The sequence below is a fragment of the Carettochelys insculpta genome, chromosome 9 (assembly GCF_033958435.1).
Source record: "Carettochelys insculpta isolate YL-2023 chromosome 9, ASM3395843v1, whole genome shotgun sequence".
Classification (NCBI taxonomy): domain Eukaryota; kingdom Metazoa; phylum Chordata; order Testudines; family Carettochelyidae; genus Carettochelys; species Carettochelys insculpta.
The window spans coordinates 11071340-11084616 of record NC_134145.1 but is presented as its reverse complement, the minus strand read 5'-3'; the positions used below and the strand labels follow the sequence as shown (position 1 = coordinate 11084616).

At 38.6% G+C, this 13277-nt stretch overlaps 1 protein-coding gene across 7 annotated transcripts in view; it reads left to right on the top strand.

Moving 5' to 3' along the window:
* The window catches only part of TUT4 (terminal uridylyl transferase 4), a 79297-nt gene that overhangs the window by 15359 nt on the left and 50661 nt on the right, over window positions 1–13277 (top strand). For all 7 annotated transcript variants that reach the window (XM_075003423.1, XM_075003419.1, XM_075003420.1 and 4 more), the window contains 3 exons: window positions 3777–3954; window positions 8599–8687; window positions 10269–10320. In XM_075003423.1, the coding sequence (XP_074859524.1) occupies window positions 3777–3954; window positions 8599–8687; window positions 10269–10320 (319 nt within the window). The remainder of the gene's footprint in view (window positions 1–3776; window positions 3955–8598; window positions 8688–10268; window positions 10321–13277) is intronic.

Sequence of the window (13277 nt, the reverse complement as noted above, 5' to 3'; positions counted from 1 at the left end):
GTGTTTTTCTCCAGCAGGTCGTTGAGGCTGTTCTGAAGCTGAACTGATGGAGTGAATATCTGATGAGTTTTGCATTGTGGTCCAAAACAGGAATGTAACTAATGTTTTAAAAATGTAGACATTTAAACTGTTAACATTTTACCAGTTAAATATTTAACTGGTGGGATCCAGTGCTGTCCTGCACCTGGAGTCCTGGCTGCTGCTCCTGTGCCTAGAGACTCTGCTCACTGTCTGCCCAATGCCAGGGACTCTACCTGCTGCTGCCCATGTGCTACAGGGTTCTGGCTACTGTCCCAAGAAGAGCCCCGAGTGTAGGGGACTAACAGACAGGATCTGGGGGATGGAGGCCAGCAAGAGAGTCCTACAGTGAGTTTACATGACAACTGGAATACCTTACTTATAAAACAGATACCTATCTGTTATTTGATTAATTGGTAATATTTTATATCCCTAACTTTGCATTACTTTGCCCAGTGCCTGCCCACATACTCATCCGTATACACTTACACCCACACACACCCTTGCTGGCTGGGCTGGGGCTGCCAAGGTGCTAATACTCAGTACTGGCAATTACCAGCACAAAAAAGCACTGACTTTGCCAAACCTTAATCTTCGGTGTTTGCATGTTCCATAGTTAAGGGCAATCTATTGTGAATGTTCTTCATTCTATAATTCATACTGAGATTCCATCATTCATGACATCTCAGTTGAATATGAATGACATGGGGAACTGCATGGAAGGGGAAGTCCTTGAGATAGACTGGTCCTAGCATACTTAGGTCTTTAATGATACGGACTGGGACCTTATACTTCCCAGAACTGAACTGGAAGTTCAGTATGGCAGAAATTTTTTGTGTGATGTACTCTCATTGGTCTCCACTGAATAGGTGGGTTTGTGTGTGTTGAATTACAAGTAGTTTGTGCGTAATTTTCTGGTCAGACTGAAGTATAGTGTGTAATATTCCAGTCCTGAAGTGACAATCACAGATGCCTATAAGTAGTTCTGCACTTCAGACAAAAGGGCATGATCAGGCCAAAAGATGTGAAATAAAATGTTTTTGGACACTTGCTACATAGTTATAACTGAGTAGTAAGATTTCCATTCGGACCCCTGAGTTTCATACTGTCTTGATAAGTGGAGGGCAGACACCTTTACTGGAAGGTTGTATTTTTTTGTTTTAAATGTTTAAATTGAATTGAGCCACCATTTTTCATTCAGATCCCTCACACTGAGAGATGACAAAGGAGACAGTGCTTTCTGGCTTAAAAAAATGTAAGCCTGAGTTTTGGTTTGTAAGATGGAATGAATTCATTGTTGCACATAACCTCTCCAGATACCTTAAATATGTATTGTCTTGGAAAGGGAATATATTGAGTGCTTAGGATTTTAGACAGAATTTCTGGTGAAGAAAGCAGCCTCCTAGTGCCAATCCGCAAACTGCTCTCAAAAACGCCAGTTTTGTATATAAAGTCGTAGAAGGTAGCATATAGTTAAACTGAGATTGTTCGTTTATATCTATGGGCTGATGAATTCTTGTAAACTCACATGTAATTGGACTTTTCCAAGCAAGATGAGTGCCTCTCTCCATAAAACTATATTCTATAATTTATTCCCCCTTCTTATTAAGGCTCACATCTGTCCTTAATTATTCAGGCACTTTCTGCCACATAAACACCTCTGAGCCATGTTTTCCTCTATAAAGTAAAACCTCGATTTAACGGACTAATGGGGGAAGAGGGGCGTCCACTGTTCCTGAAAGCCCATTAAATGTGAGAGTTTACTCCCCACCAGACTCCCCCAGCCCCAGTTGCCCCCCCCCCAAACCCTACCACTCACTAGAGCCACTGCCGCTCTAGTATCTGTTGAACCCTGTCATGTGGCTGGGACCCTGGCGGCGTAGCTGGAGGCACCCCGCTGCATGGCTGGAGCTACCCCAGAGTGTGCAGCTGGAGAGGCCACAGTCAGAGCCACCATGCACTCCTCCCACCTGGGACGGGGCATGTACGCGAGTGCAAGTTTGCCCGTGTATGCGCTCCACCCTTGGTGGGAAGAGTGCATGGTGGATCTGGCGGCTTCTCTAGACTGTGGCGGTGGTAAGTTTCCTAACCCTATTTTGGGAGGGTTGTGGGGGAGATGATTTTACGGACCCCAGTGGACTTTGGGAACAACAGGGAGGGGATGTCCATTGTTCCTGAAGTCCGCTAAATCGAGGTCCATAAAATTGAGGGTTTACTGTATTCTAATTCTTTTACATATGTGATCCAGGATTCTAGTTGTCATTTGAAGAATGCTGAATGGCCCAAGATCAAACTATTTTAGGGACTGAGTTGTCCATATGTCCAGCTATTTGTTAGCTCAAACTCTTGTGCGGTCTAGCCCCAGGAATGCCTTGGGCCTGGCAGCAGGTCATTCTTAGTGGAGGGCTCTGGCCTCTTGTTAGATAACAGAATTTGAGTGTTGTGCGTTCTTTTAAAACAATTAAAAAGAACGTGGTGCAGAGGAATGTTTGTTGCACACCATGTCTTTTTGTTTTTTCAATCTTGGCATGTAGTCAGGGTGGGAGGGTGAGATGCGGCTACTTCCATCAGTTGGTCAAAGAGATGGGTTTGATCTGGGCCATTTGTTGGCCACTGTAATTTTAATTTACAGCGTAAGCCTGGATTCACAATGATGGGTACAAATAAACATTTGCAAGGAGTTTGGTAAAACATGCCCATCCATTCCTGTCCAATGGGTCTAAGGCTGGAGTCAAGCCCTAAAAATATCAGGCATTGCAAATTTTATACGTCTAAGAATACATTCATTTATTTATATTTTCTAACATTTAACTGGTAACATGTTTTAAAATGCATGAGAACTGAGGTTTGATACATTTGCCTTAATAAATTACTGAACTGGCTTACCAACAGCAGTTTCTGCACCAAAAATAAATAGACAGAGAAATAATAAAATCTCAACCCAATGGTGACAAAATAATTTTAAAAATCTAGCAAAATTTGTTTTGTTGTCATTTTTAATTTTTTAAGTAAAGAAGTGAAAACAGAGCTAACTGGATAAATAGATTTGAACTGTGTAAATATGTGTGCCAATCTGATACATTTTTATTATGGCACTATATTGTGCAGCTGCATAACCAATTTTTATTCACTTATTCAAAAGCCATGCTGTTGATTAAGATGTTTCCATAGGGAGTTCATACAATTTTGATTAGTCAGTAAATTTTAGAAACAAGTGGTGGTCTCTGCTGATTCCAGGTGATCTGAGGTGTATTGGGTTTTAATGAAGTAGTGTCTCTAGTAGATGAAGTTGTAATACAATTGATTTAACACTAGGATTTGGTGAGAGTAGCAGGTTGGGCTGCAGTGAGAACAAGCTTCTTACAATTAATTGGAAGTCAGAAGAAATGGTTTACTTCATTGGAATATTGTGCACTCTCTGTTTCAATCACTAGAGATTATTGTGCAAGAAAAAATACTGCTTCTTTCATTTGTTTGGATAAACTGTTTCAGAGCTCAGCTGTGCAAATGTAATTCAGGGCACATAACTCTTCAGAGTCCTTCCTTGGCCATCGGCTCTACAAGATCCTGTTCCTTTGCCTACGTGGAACATCCAGTGTCATTTCCATGAGTGCAGTTGTCATATTTGTGAATTGGGCTGCACAGAATTTGAATCCTCTGGAAATGGGATGGTTGGGGCCTGATGTAAAGAAGACTTTTGTATTAAAAATAATATAGTCAAGTACAGTTCTCTTCTTATCATCTAAAAAATCCTTTAGGAAAAACAGGAAGAAAATGAGCTTCGTGGCCTCCCGCCCTCCTCCCCTGCACAGGTGGCTGCTTTGACTTTTACGCTCATAGAGGTAGCAAATGAACAAGGCATCTCAGATGATGACTTCAGAATCCGCCAAGAAATTGTGAATGAGATGGAGAAGGTTATTCAAGAGCCCTTACCAGGTATGCATCACCTCCCTCCTATTCTTTAAATGCAAGATAATATCTTAGTTTATTCTAACAGTTAAAAGTAAAATCTTATTCTTTTCATCAGTGTGAAATAATTTTGTTTTGAAATATCTTTATTATATCTGCTATTAGTATTGTGTTAGTATAGGCATTTTGAACAGAGAGTACGGCTTGAGCCTATCAAGTCTGACATTCTCTTGTCTGGAAACATCTGTGCTCTAGCATGACTTCAGTAGCTGGATGGGTGTAGCCAAGTTGCTCATGGTCCCATAAAGTTTGTTTACAGTCACCAATCCTGGCTCTCAATATTTTGTGCTGTTATTTAGCTCTAATTTACTCATCAGTGTCTTCTAAGAGCCCAGTAGGCAGTGGAAGTGTTGGTAATGCTGTTAGGCAATATTGACCTCCCATGGTTTGGCAAATTTGTGCAGCATCAGTCAGGTCCCAAGGTTGCCATAGTAGACAAGTTCAACCTGGAGCAGTTGATTTAAATATATGCATAAGAATCTCTCCTCCTCTTTAAAGGTGATCTGTAATGGGAGGAAAAAAAAGTTTATATCCATTTTTGCTGCTTTATGATTTACATTTTTTTAAAAAAAGTCTGAAAGCCCTCTTTAAAATGTTGCTTTTTTCTGTTTGTTTAAAATAAATGTTAGAAGTATCTGGAATGTCAAGTTTTACCTTCACTGATTTATTTGCAGGGTTGTTTGAGGTCTCAAAGGAATTTAGCTCCCAGTCACACAAACTCTTAGTAAGTGTGTACTTTACCTTTACACACGTGTTTGCAGGAACAGAGTCCCAGTCCTTAAGCACAGTAGTGGAGCTATAGCAAAAATATTTCTTCCTACAATTTTTAGTGCATTTAAATTAAGTAGATGTGAACAAAATAAAGATTTTAAAACAATGTGACTAAAGATCATTTATTTTCTCAATTAATTAATTTTTATTTTTTTCTTTACCATTTCTCCAGTCCTCGATAGCATCTATCAGAATAGACAAGACTTGAATTAATAATGTTTAAAAGAAACAGAAAAAAAGCCAACCCTGATAGTTTTGGTTACAGGTCATCTTTGATACATAGGTGTAGTCTACACAGACTGTAGGTCTTCATATGCACTATTTCATTGAAGGAAGAGGTCTCTGAAATCAAGAATGAACATAGCTCTCACAGGCCTCCTCACATTAAATATGAGGGCAGTGGATCCTCAGCTGACAAAAGTTGCATGTAGAATTTTATGATAAATTTGTGTAAGTCTACATATCTAATTTCAAAATGTTGTTTTGCACTGTTCATACTTTTTCTTTTCAGTGCCTCTGGCAACTAGAAGCTCAATGGTGAGTGACTCTCACCAATGTAGTAAATAAATAACATAAACTAGCTAGACTGAGATGTAAACAACATGGTGACTTGTAAATAAGCAGGATGGCTCACCTATCTGGTGTAAGTTTGTTTTCTTTGGACTTAGAATGGTTTGAATATTGTTTCCCACGCCAAATATGAACCATGCATGCATTGCAAGGACCTGTGGTGGTTGTGGCTAGAAAAAATCAGAATTTTGAAAAGTATCAAGAAAGTTGATGTTTAACATTCACTAGCCTGATATTCAGAAGTGCTGATGATGCACAAATCCCACTGAAGTCCATGGAAGCTGTAAGTGCTGATCTTTTTAAATCAGGTTATATGTGCTTTCTAGACAAAATGTAAATCCCATTGAAATTAGTAAACTAGCTAATGTTGCTTATTTTTACAGTATTACCAGTTTATTGATGAGTACTTTTTGTCTTGTTCAGGTTCATAAAATAAATATTTAATTTTCCTTCCATTGCCCTTCTTCTCCTTCTCTTATAGTTCTGGAGGTCACTTTTGGCTTCCCAAGGATCACTGGAATGCCTTTATTATTCTTAACAGCTATGCAAACTGTCTCTGTTGTGTCAGCCAAAATATTTTCATAATTCCTCTCTGTAGATTCTGTATCCATTTTACCAGTTCTCCTCCTCTTGCTCTATTTTGCTTATGTATTCTGTAATTCCTTAATTATGCTCACATATTTTGTAAACTCTCATATACCAGCCATCCTTCACTAGCAAAGTATTTAATTTTAAAATCCAATTAATATAAGCGCCTGTATTTATACTGCTGATATTATTTTCCTTCTTTTATTTAACTTTTTATCTCCGATGATGCTAATTGGTAGACTCCAAACAAATGAGCAGATATTTGAAGCTAGATAAATGTGTCACATCGTTAGCAATAGTTCCACTGGGAGGGAATCTGCAGTGAATGACGTATTGAACTTTCATTAGCGAAGTACCTTTTCTGGCAGTTTTAATTTATATAACAACTGCCTAGACATTAATATGTAGTTACCTTTTATGTTTTGTAAATAGCTGTTTTTTCTTAATAAAAGCGTAGTAGTAATTAAGACTTTTTTTGTTAATTTCATGGATAGTAATCTCTTTTGCTTTTTTAACATACTGTGCTTATTAACAAAAGTATGTTGATAAATACAGAAAATGATACTAATAATGAAAGATAATTTGTTGTGCTCCTTTTTAAAAACAAACTTCTGAATTTTATTTTAATCATATTGTGACTAAAATTTTTATCCACTTACAATCCAGAAATAAATGAACATTCTGGCTAGTTTTGTTCCATTGAGCCCACCACAGAAATAACAAGTCAACTGCACTCTTGCAGAAATGCACAAAAAGTGATGAAATGCACAATTTTAGCTCAAGAGTTAACATATATAGGTCTTTTCCACAAGGCCTCATTACTTTTGGTCAATGGAATGTTCTCTCGATATATGGAAAACAGTCTCTAACAAATCATGATTTCTCCTGCAAATCTACAGGGTCTTTGGTTTGACCGCAGCCAGGATAAAGGCAACTAACACTGTTTTAGCATCATGTCCTAAGTTATGGGGGAGGTGCAAGGTGAAGAGAGAGCCAGTTTTGGGGCTAGTCAGAATTTGCCCAGTGGGGTACATGACGGACATCACAGAATAATTATCTTCTACGTAAATGATATAAAAATATTTGAAAAATAATTTTGTGCAATTGAATGCTTTTGCTTATACCATTATTATTTGGTTTATAGGAGACCTAATGTGTGTTTCAACTTGTACAAAACTGTTGTATCCATAGAAATACAGTTGTTGATACTGTATTTCTATGACTAATGGTTTCCAGGTTAAGTAAAGTTTTGTATGAAAATTTTACTACGAATAATGCACAGACACTTGGGATATGTCTACACAAACCCCCTTTCCAAAAGGGGGATGCTAATGATACACTTTGGGACATGCTAATGAGGCGCTGCAATAAATACGCAGTGCCTCATTAGCATAATGGCAGCCGCAGCACTTCAAATGTGCTGTTTTTGATCGCACATGGCTCATGTACACCGGGTCCTTTTCAAAAGGACCCCACACACTTTTAAATCCCCTTATTCCTATTTTGTTATAGGAATAAGGGGATTTTGAAGTTTGCGGAGTCCTTTCAAAAAGGACCCTGTGTAGATGAGCCGCTCGTGATCGAAAGCGGCACTTTCGAAGTGCTTCGGCTGCCGTTATGGTAATGGGGCACTGCATATTCATTTCAGTGCCTCATTAGCATATCCTGAAGTGTCTCATTAGCCTCCCCCTTTCGAAAGTGGGGGCCAGTGTAGACATAGCCTTGCTAATCTAATTATTTGTTACATATACCGTGATAAATGCTAGGTGTAACATTTGTGGCAAAGGAGCCAAAATTTTGCAGATAATTGAATGCTGAGGTGGAACAGTGCTACTTGATAACTACCTAAACTTCATTAAAAGGCATAGAGTATCACCAGTAACAGTATAATTTTACAAGATTACAGAAGAATCACAAATCAGAGCATAAAAATATAGAGAGCAGTATGTTCCTGGTTGCGAGTCTATGAATAATGTGCTCTTTGAGTTTTCTCCTTTGAGTCTGTGATGTCATCTTGGAAGTGTGGTTGGAATGAACATACGCACCGGGGAGATGATTAATCATTCATTAAGATAAAACTGCTGAGGTTAGACCTAGTGTCTCAAGAAAGTTTTAAATATCAGTGAGGGGATAATTTGTCCCATAGTCACTTAAATTTGTAATAGGGTAACTTGCCCCTTTAGGCCTAGAAGGGTTGTATTTAGCAAGCCTTGACTGCAGAATGAGGCATACCTCAGTACAGATGTATGTGTGAAAGAATCTTTCCAAGCAGGGGAGACACTGTCAGGGTGCCAGGCAGGAAGGCCTGGGAGGAGGAAGAGAAATCTCAAGTAGTGTGGATTTATGAACGGACTTTGTTTTGGAGTTTTGAATTTTACTAATACACCCAATTCCCAGTGTGTGCTGTTGTTTTCCAAGACAAAGCCTGACAGGACATTTTATTAAAACAGCCCAACAGGGGAGACTAATGCAGGCTTCCTGTACATTGCCTAAGCCAGAAGGGGCTGTTCTGCAGCCAGCCAGCTCAGTTACAAAGCATCTGAAGAAGCGAGTCTTTGCCCACGAAAGCTTGTGCTCCAAAATATCTGTTAGTCTATAAGGTGCCACAGGACTTCTTGCTGTTTTTGAAGATACAGACTAACTCGACTACCCCTCTGATAAAAGCCTTTCTCTGTTTTCCAGAGTGTTCACTGAGGATGTACGGCTCCTGTCTAACTAGATTTGCTTTTAAAACCAGTGATGTTAACATTGATATAAAATTTCCCTCCAAGGTAAGTAGTATCTTGTTTTAACTAAAAAGAGTCAATAACATACCCTTAATTTCTTTTCCTTTACTTTATCTTCCACTAAGGCTAATTGTTGTAATAGAAAGTAGCGCATAGTTTGAAAGTTATTTGATATTTTGGTGCACTTTAAATCAAATTGACTAAAGTTTTATCATTTTAAGAAAATTACATCTCTGTGTTAGCTTTAATTTCATTTTTTGCAGCTTTTTGTGTCAACTACTAGCCATCTTTTTTCTAGTCTACTAATCCAGTTTCTAAGCATTAGAGATTAAATGGAAGTTTACCCCAAATAAACTGTGTGTTCATGTTTGCAGTATGCCTAAAGAGTAAGTGTTGAAAAGTCACTAAACACTCAAACTTTACAGAAAGTTGTCATAAAATTGGCATCACATTTCCTTTGGTATTTTACTCAGCTCATTGCTGTCACATCTTAGATTATGATATGCTATGATATCACAAATACCGAAAAGTCCTCCAAAAACATGAACCTGACCCATAGGTGGCTAGGATTATTAGGTGCCTCTTGTTAATAAATGGAATGACTAAATTTAACTTAATGCAGAAGTAATGGAAGAAACAAACCACATAATGAAAACAAAAAAAAAAACTAATTCTTTTTGGGCTGACTTTGTTGTTCCAGTGAAATTCGTGACATCCGTGTTGACGCTTTGGGATGCATATCTGAGCATTGTGTTCTGAGGTGTTGCAGTGATTAAAATCAGATGGAACTACCCCAGGATACCCTTTAAAGCAAATATATGCTCAGTACACCATGTCTATTCTTGGAAATACACATGCCATAGAACTGGAACGGACCTCAGGAGGTCATCAAGCCCAGTCCCCTGCCCTCTTTGCAGGACCAAGCATGATTCCTTTTTTTTTTTTTCCTCTCTCAAATCTATTTGCCCCAATCCATAAATGGCCCCCTCAAGGATTGAGCTCACAACGCTGGGTTTAGCAGGCCAATGCTCAAACCACTGAGCTATCCCTCCCCCACGGTTGGAACTTCTGAGCACGTAAAATTAATTTTAATTCATTTTGGCAAACTATTTCCAATTCATCTTTAAAATACTGTTTTGAAAAAGTATATTAGATTTCTGAAAAATAGTTTTTTTGCTTGTTTAAAAATGTAATTTTTAACAAAATGTATTAAGTAAACCAAACTTCATGTTACATACTTATTTGTCGAGCTCAAGAGCCAACACTTATAGCCAAAACACACCCACATGAGAGGATTCTGGTTTTAATGTAAGTACTAAAGGTTTACAGATTATTTTTTATTATGGAGCTGGAGCAGATGGGTTTATCAGAAGAGTTCACAAAATATAACTTGAAAGAGAAAGATGTCTGAATTATTTATTGTCACCAACTTTCATGGACTAGATGAGCATATTTAACACTTTTCATAAATATCTATAAATGAATAAAATGTAATATGATAGAAAAATTGATGATAAACTTCTGTATTTAAGTTGTAGAACTTAAATGGTGTTCAATTATAAAATTTAGTAATTCTGTTTCTGAATAAAATTACATGTCTTAATTTTGTTTGGTCCTCATTTTTAGATGAGTCACCCAGATGTTCTGATACAGGTGCTTGACATTTTAAAAAATAGTGGTGAGTTAACTCCTTTATCTGTAATTAATACTTGCTTACTTAACTACTTTTTGTACTAACCATGCTGGGAAAGATACAACGGAAAGTGCAGTGAAAATTTTAATTACAAAAATAATAGGGAGAAATGTTTTGCTGTACTCTTTCAGTCAGTTCAAGTCTAGTGATTTGTACTAGAGTGACACTGACTGCTTCTTGGAGCAGCAACTCCAGGAAATAAAAAGGAAACAGGCAACTCTGAGTTTAGTTCTGTGTGGAGCAGAAGGTCTAGTCCAAGAGGTGAGAATAGCTGAACTGACCAGTGACTAAAGTATAGTGACTACATTAATTAAATTTGTGGAGGAAAAATACCAGAGAAGTCCACAAAAATAGTACTTAACTTCAAGATGGAAATTATAAGAGTCACAAAGATGAAATAACTGCAAGCCTCATAGAAACTTTTTAAAAACACTGTATTAGAGCTCTTATTAAATATATCCCCAAATAAAATAAAAAGACTACAAACTGTCATTGTGGCTAAACAACAGAGAAAAAGGGGTAGTTAGAAACAGAAAGGTATGGTTTAAAAATTGGAAGTAAGATCACACCGAGGAGAATTGAAAGGAACGTAAATTCTTGCAAGTCAAGCATTAAAGTGTAATTGGGCAGGCTGAAAATAAATTGAATAGCTATTTGCAAAAGATACAGAAATTAACAGCAAAAAAATTAAGTACATCAGAAGCGGGAAGACTGCCAAACAGTCAAGCCACTGGATGATCTAGGTGGTAATGGAGCACTAAAGAAGGCAATGTCTTTGTGGAGAATCTAAATGAATTCTTTGCATCAGTCTTCGCTGCAGAGAATGTAAGGGATATTCCCACAACTAAGTCATTCTTTTTAGGTGACAAATCTTTATAATTGTCCTGGATTGGGATGTCAGTAGGAGAGGTTTTGGAACAAATTGATAAAATTAAACAGTACAGTAGACCCCCGACTTACTCAGGGGTTGCGTTCTTGCGCAACCCCATATAAGTGAAAATTCATGCAGCTTGGGGGAGCCAGGAAACTGACCAACATATCAGCGTTGGTCAGTTTCCTGTCTCTGGAGTGGTCAGCAGTGGAGAGCCTGCCTCTGGGCTTCCCCCTGCTCACAGGACAGGGGAAACTGACCAGTGTCAATGCAATGGTCAGTTTCCCCACTCCTCTTAGGGGCCGCAGCATGACTCTGCTGGTCCTGTCAGAAATGAACAGAATAGATGAACTAGGGCCCACTGTGGACAAGGGCTACTCCAGCTGGGATGAAGTGCATTCTGCCTAGGGTGGGCCCCACAGGGCTGGAGCAGCCCCCTTTCACTGACAGTTGAGGAACTGCTCCAGCCCCCACTAGCAGGCCTCATCAGTTTAGAGTGAGGCTTATGGGTTAATCAATTAACCGTTAACACCCCTAAGATGAGCACAGTTTGTTGGAGAAGAGTCAGCATGGCTTTTGCAAAGGAAAATCATGCCTCGTCAGCCTACTAGAATTCTTTGACAAAGTCAACAAACATAGACAAGGGTAATACAGTGCATATAGAGTTCTTGGACTTTCAGAAAGCCTTTGGCAAGATCCCATATCAAAGGCTCGTAAGCAAAGTAAGCTGCCATGGGATAAGATGGACAATCGTCTCCTGGATCAGTAACTGGTTAAAAGATAGGAAACAAAGAATAAATGATTACTTTTCAGAATTGAGAGAGGTAAATGGTTGGATCATCAAGGATCTGTACTGGGACCTGTGCTGTTCAACATATTCACAAATGATCTGTAAGAAGGGTAAACAGAGAGATGGCACAGTTTGGAGAGAATACAAATATACTCAAGATAGTTAAGTCTGAAGCAGACCACAAAGAGTTAAAAAGAGATCTTAGAAGGTTCTCAGATGATCATGAGATCATTATAGGTAGTCATGGTGTGTTTGATATGTCCAAAAGGTCAATGGCCATGGTTGTGACAATGAGATGAGCCTCATTTCTCCAGGGACTGGGCATGGTATTATGCAAAGTACAGGCTACTGTAGAGGACATCATATCCTTTGAGGGGTTTGAACTCTTTATCCAGAGAACACAATATAGTCTCCACTCCCTCCGTGATTTAAAGGCCATGCTGTAGTTCCAGGGAATCTACACATTTGCTATTAATATCAAAACAAAAAAGCAGTAAAGTAGCACTTTAAAACTAACAGAAGAATTTATTAGGTGAGCTTTCGTGGGACAGACCCACTTCTTCAGACCATACCAGAACAGACTCAATATTTAAGGCATAGAGAACCAAAAATAGTAATCAAGGTTGACAAATCAAAAAAAAAATTAGCAAGGTGAACAAATCAGAGAGTAGAGGGGCAGCAGTGGGAGGGAGTCAAGAATTAGATTAAGTCCAGAAAATTTGTATCCCAGTTCAAACCATGTGTTAATGTGTCAAATCTGAATATAAAATATTTCAGCAGCCTCTCTTTCCAGACTGTTGGGAAAATTCCTCTTCAGTAACATGCGAACTCTTAAGTCATTAACAGAATGGCCCACACTATTAAAATGTCGGCTGACCGGTTTGTGGATCAGGAATGTTTTTATGTCTGTTTTGTGCCCATTAACTCTTTGTCTAAGAGAGTTTGAAGTCTGTCCAATATACAGAGCATCTGGGCATTGTTGACCCATGATGGCATAAATGATGTTAGCTGAGGAACAAGAGAATGTGCCCGTGATTCTGTGACTAACCTGGTTAGGTCCAGTGATGGTATCCCCAGAATAGATATGTGGACAAAGCTGGCAGCGGGCTTCATTGCAAGGAAAAGTCCCAGGACTGGTGTTCCTGCAGTATAGACTGTGGCTGTTGGTGGGAATCCTCATAAGGTTGGGAGGTTGTCTGTAGGAGAGAACTGGGATTGCAAATTTTCTGTGTCATTATAGGGGCTCTTTTACAAACTTGGCTTAATCTAATTCTTGACTCC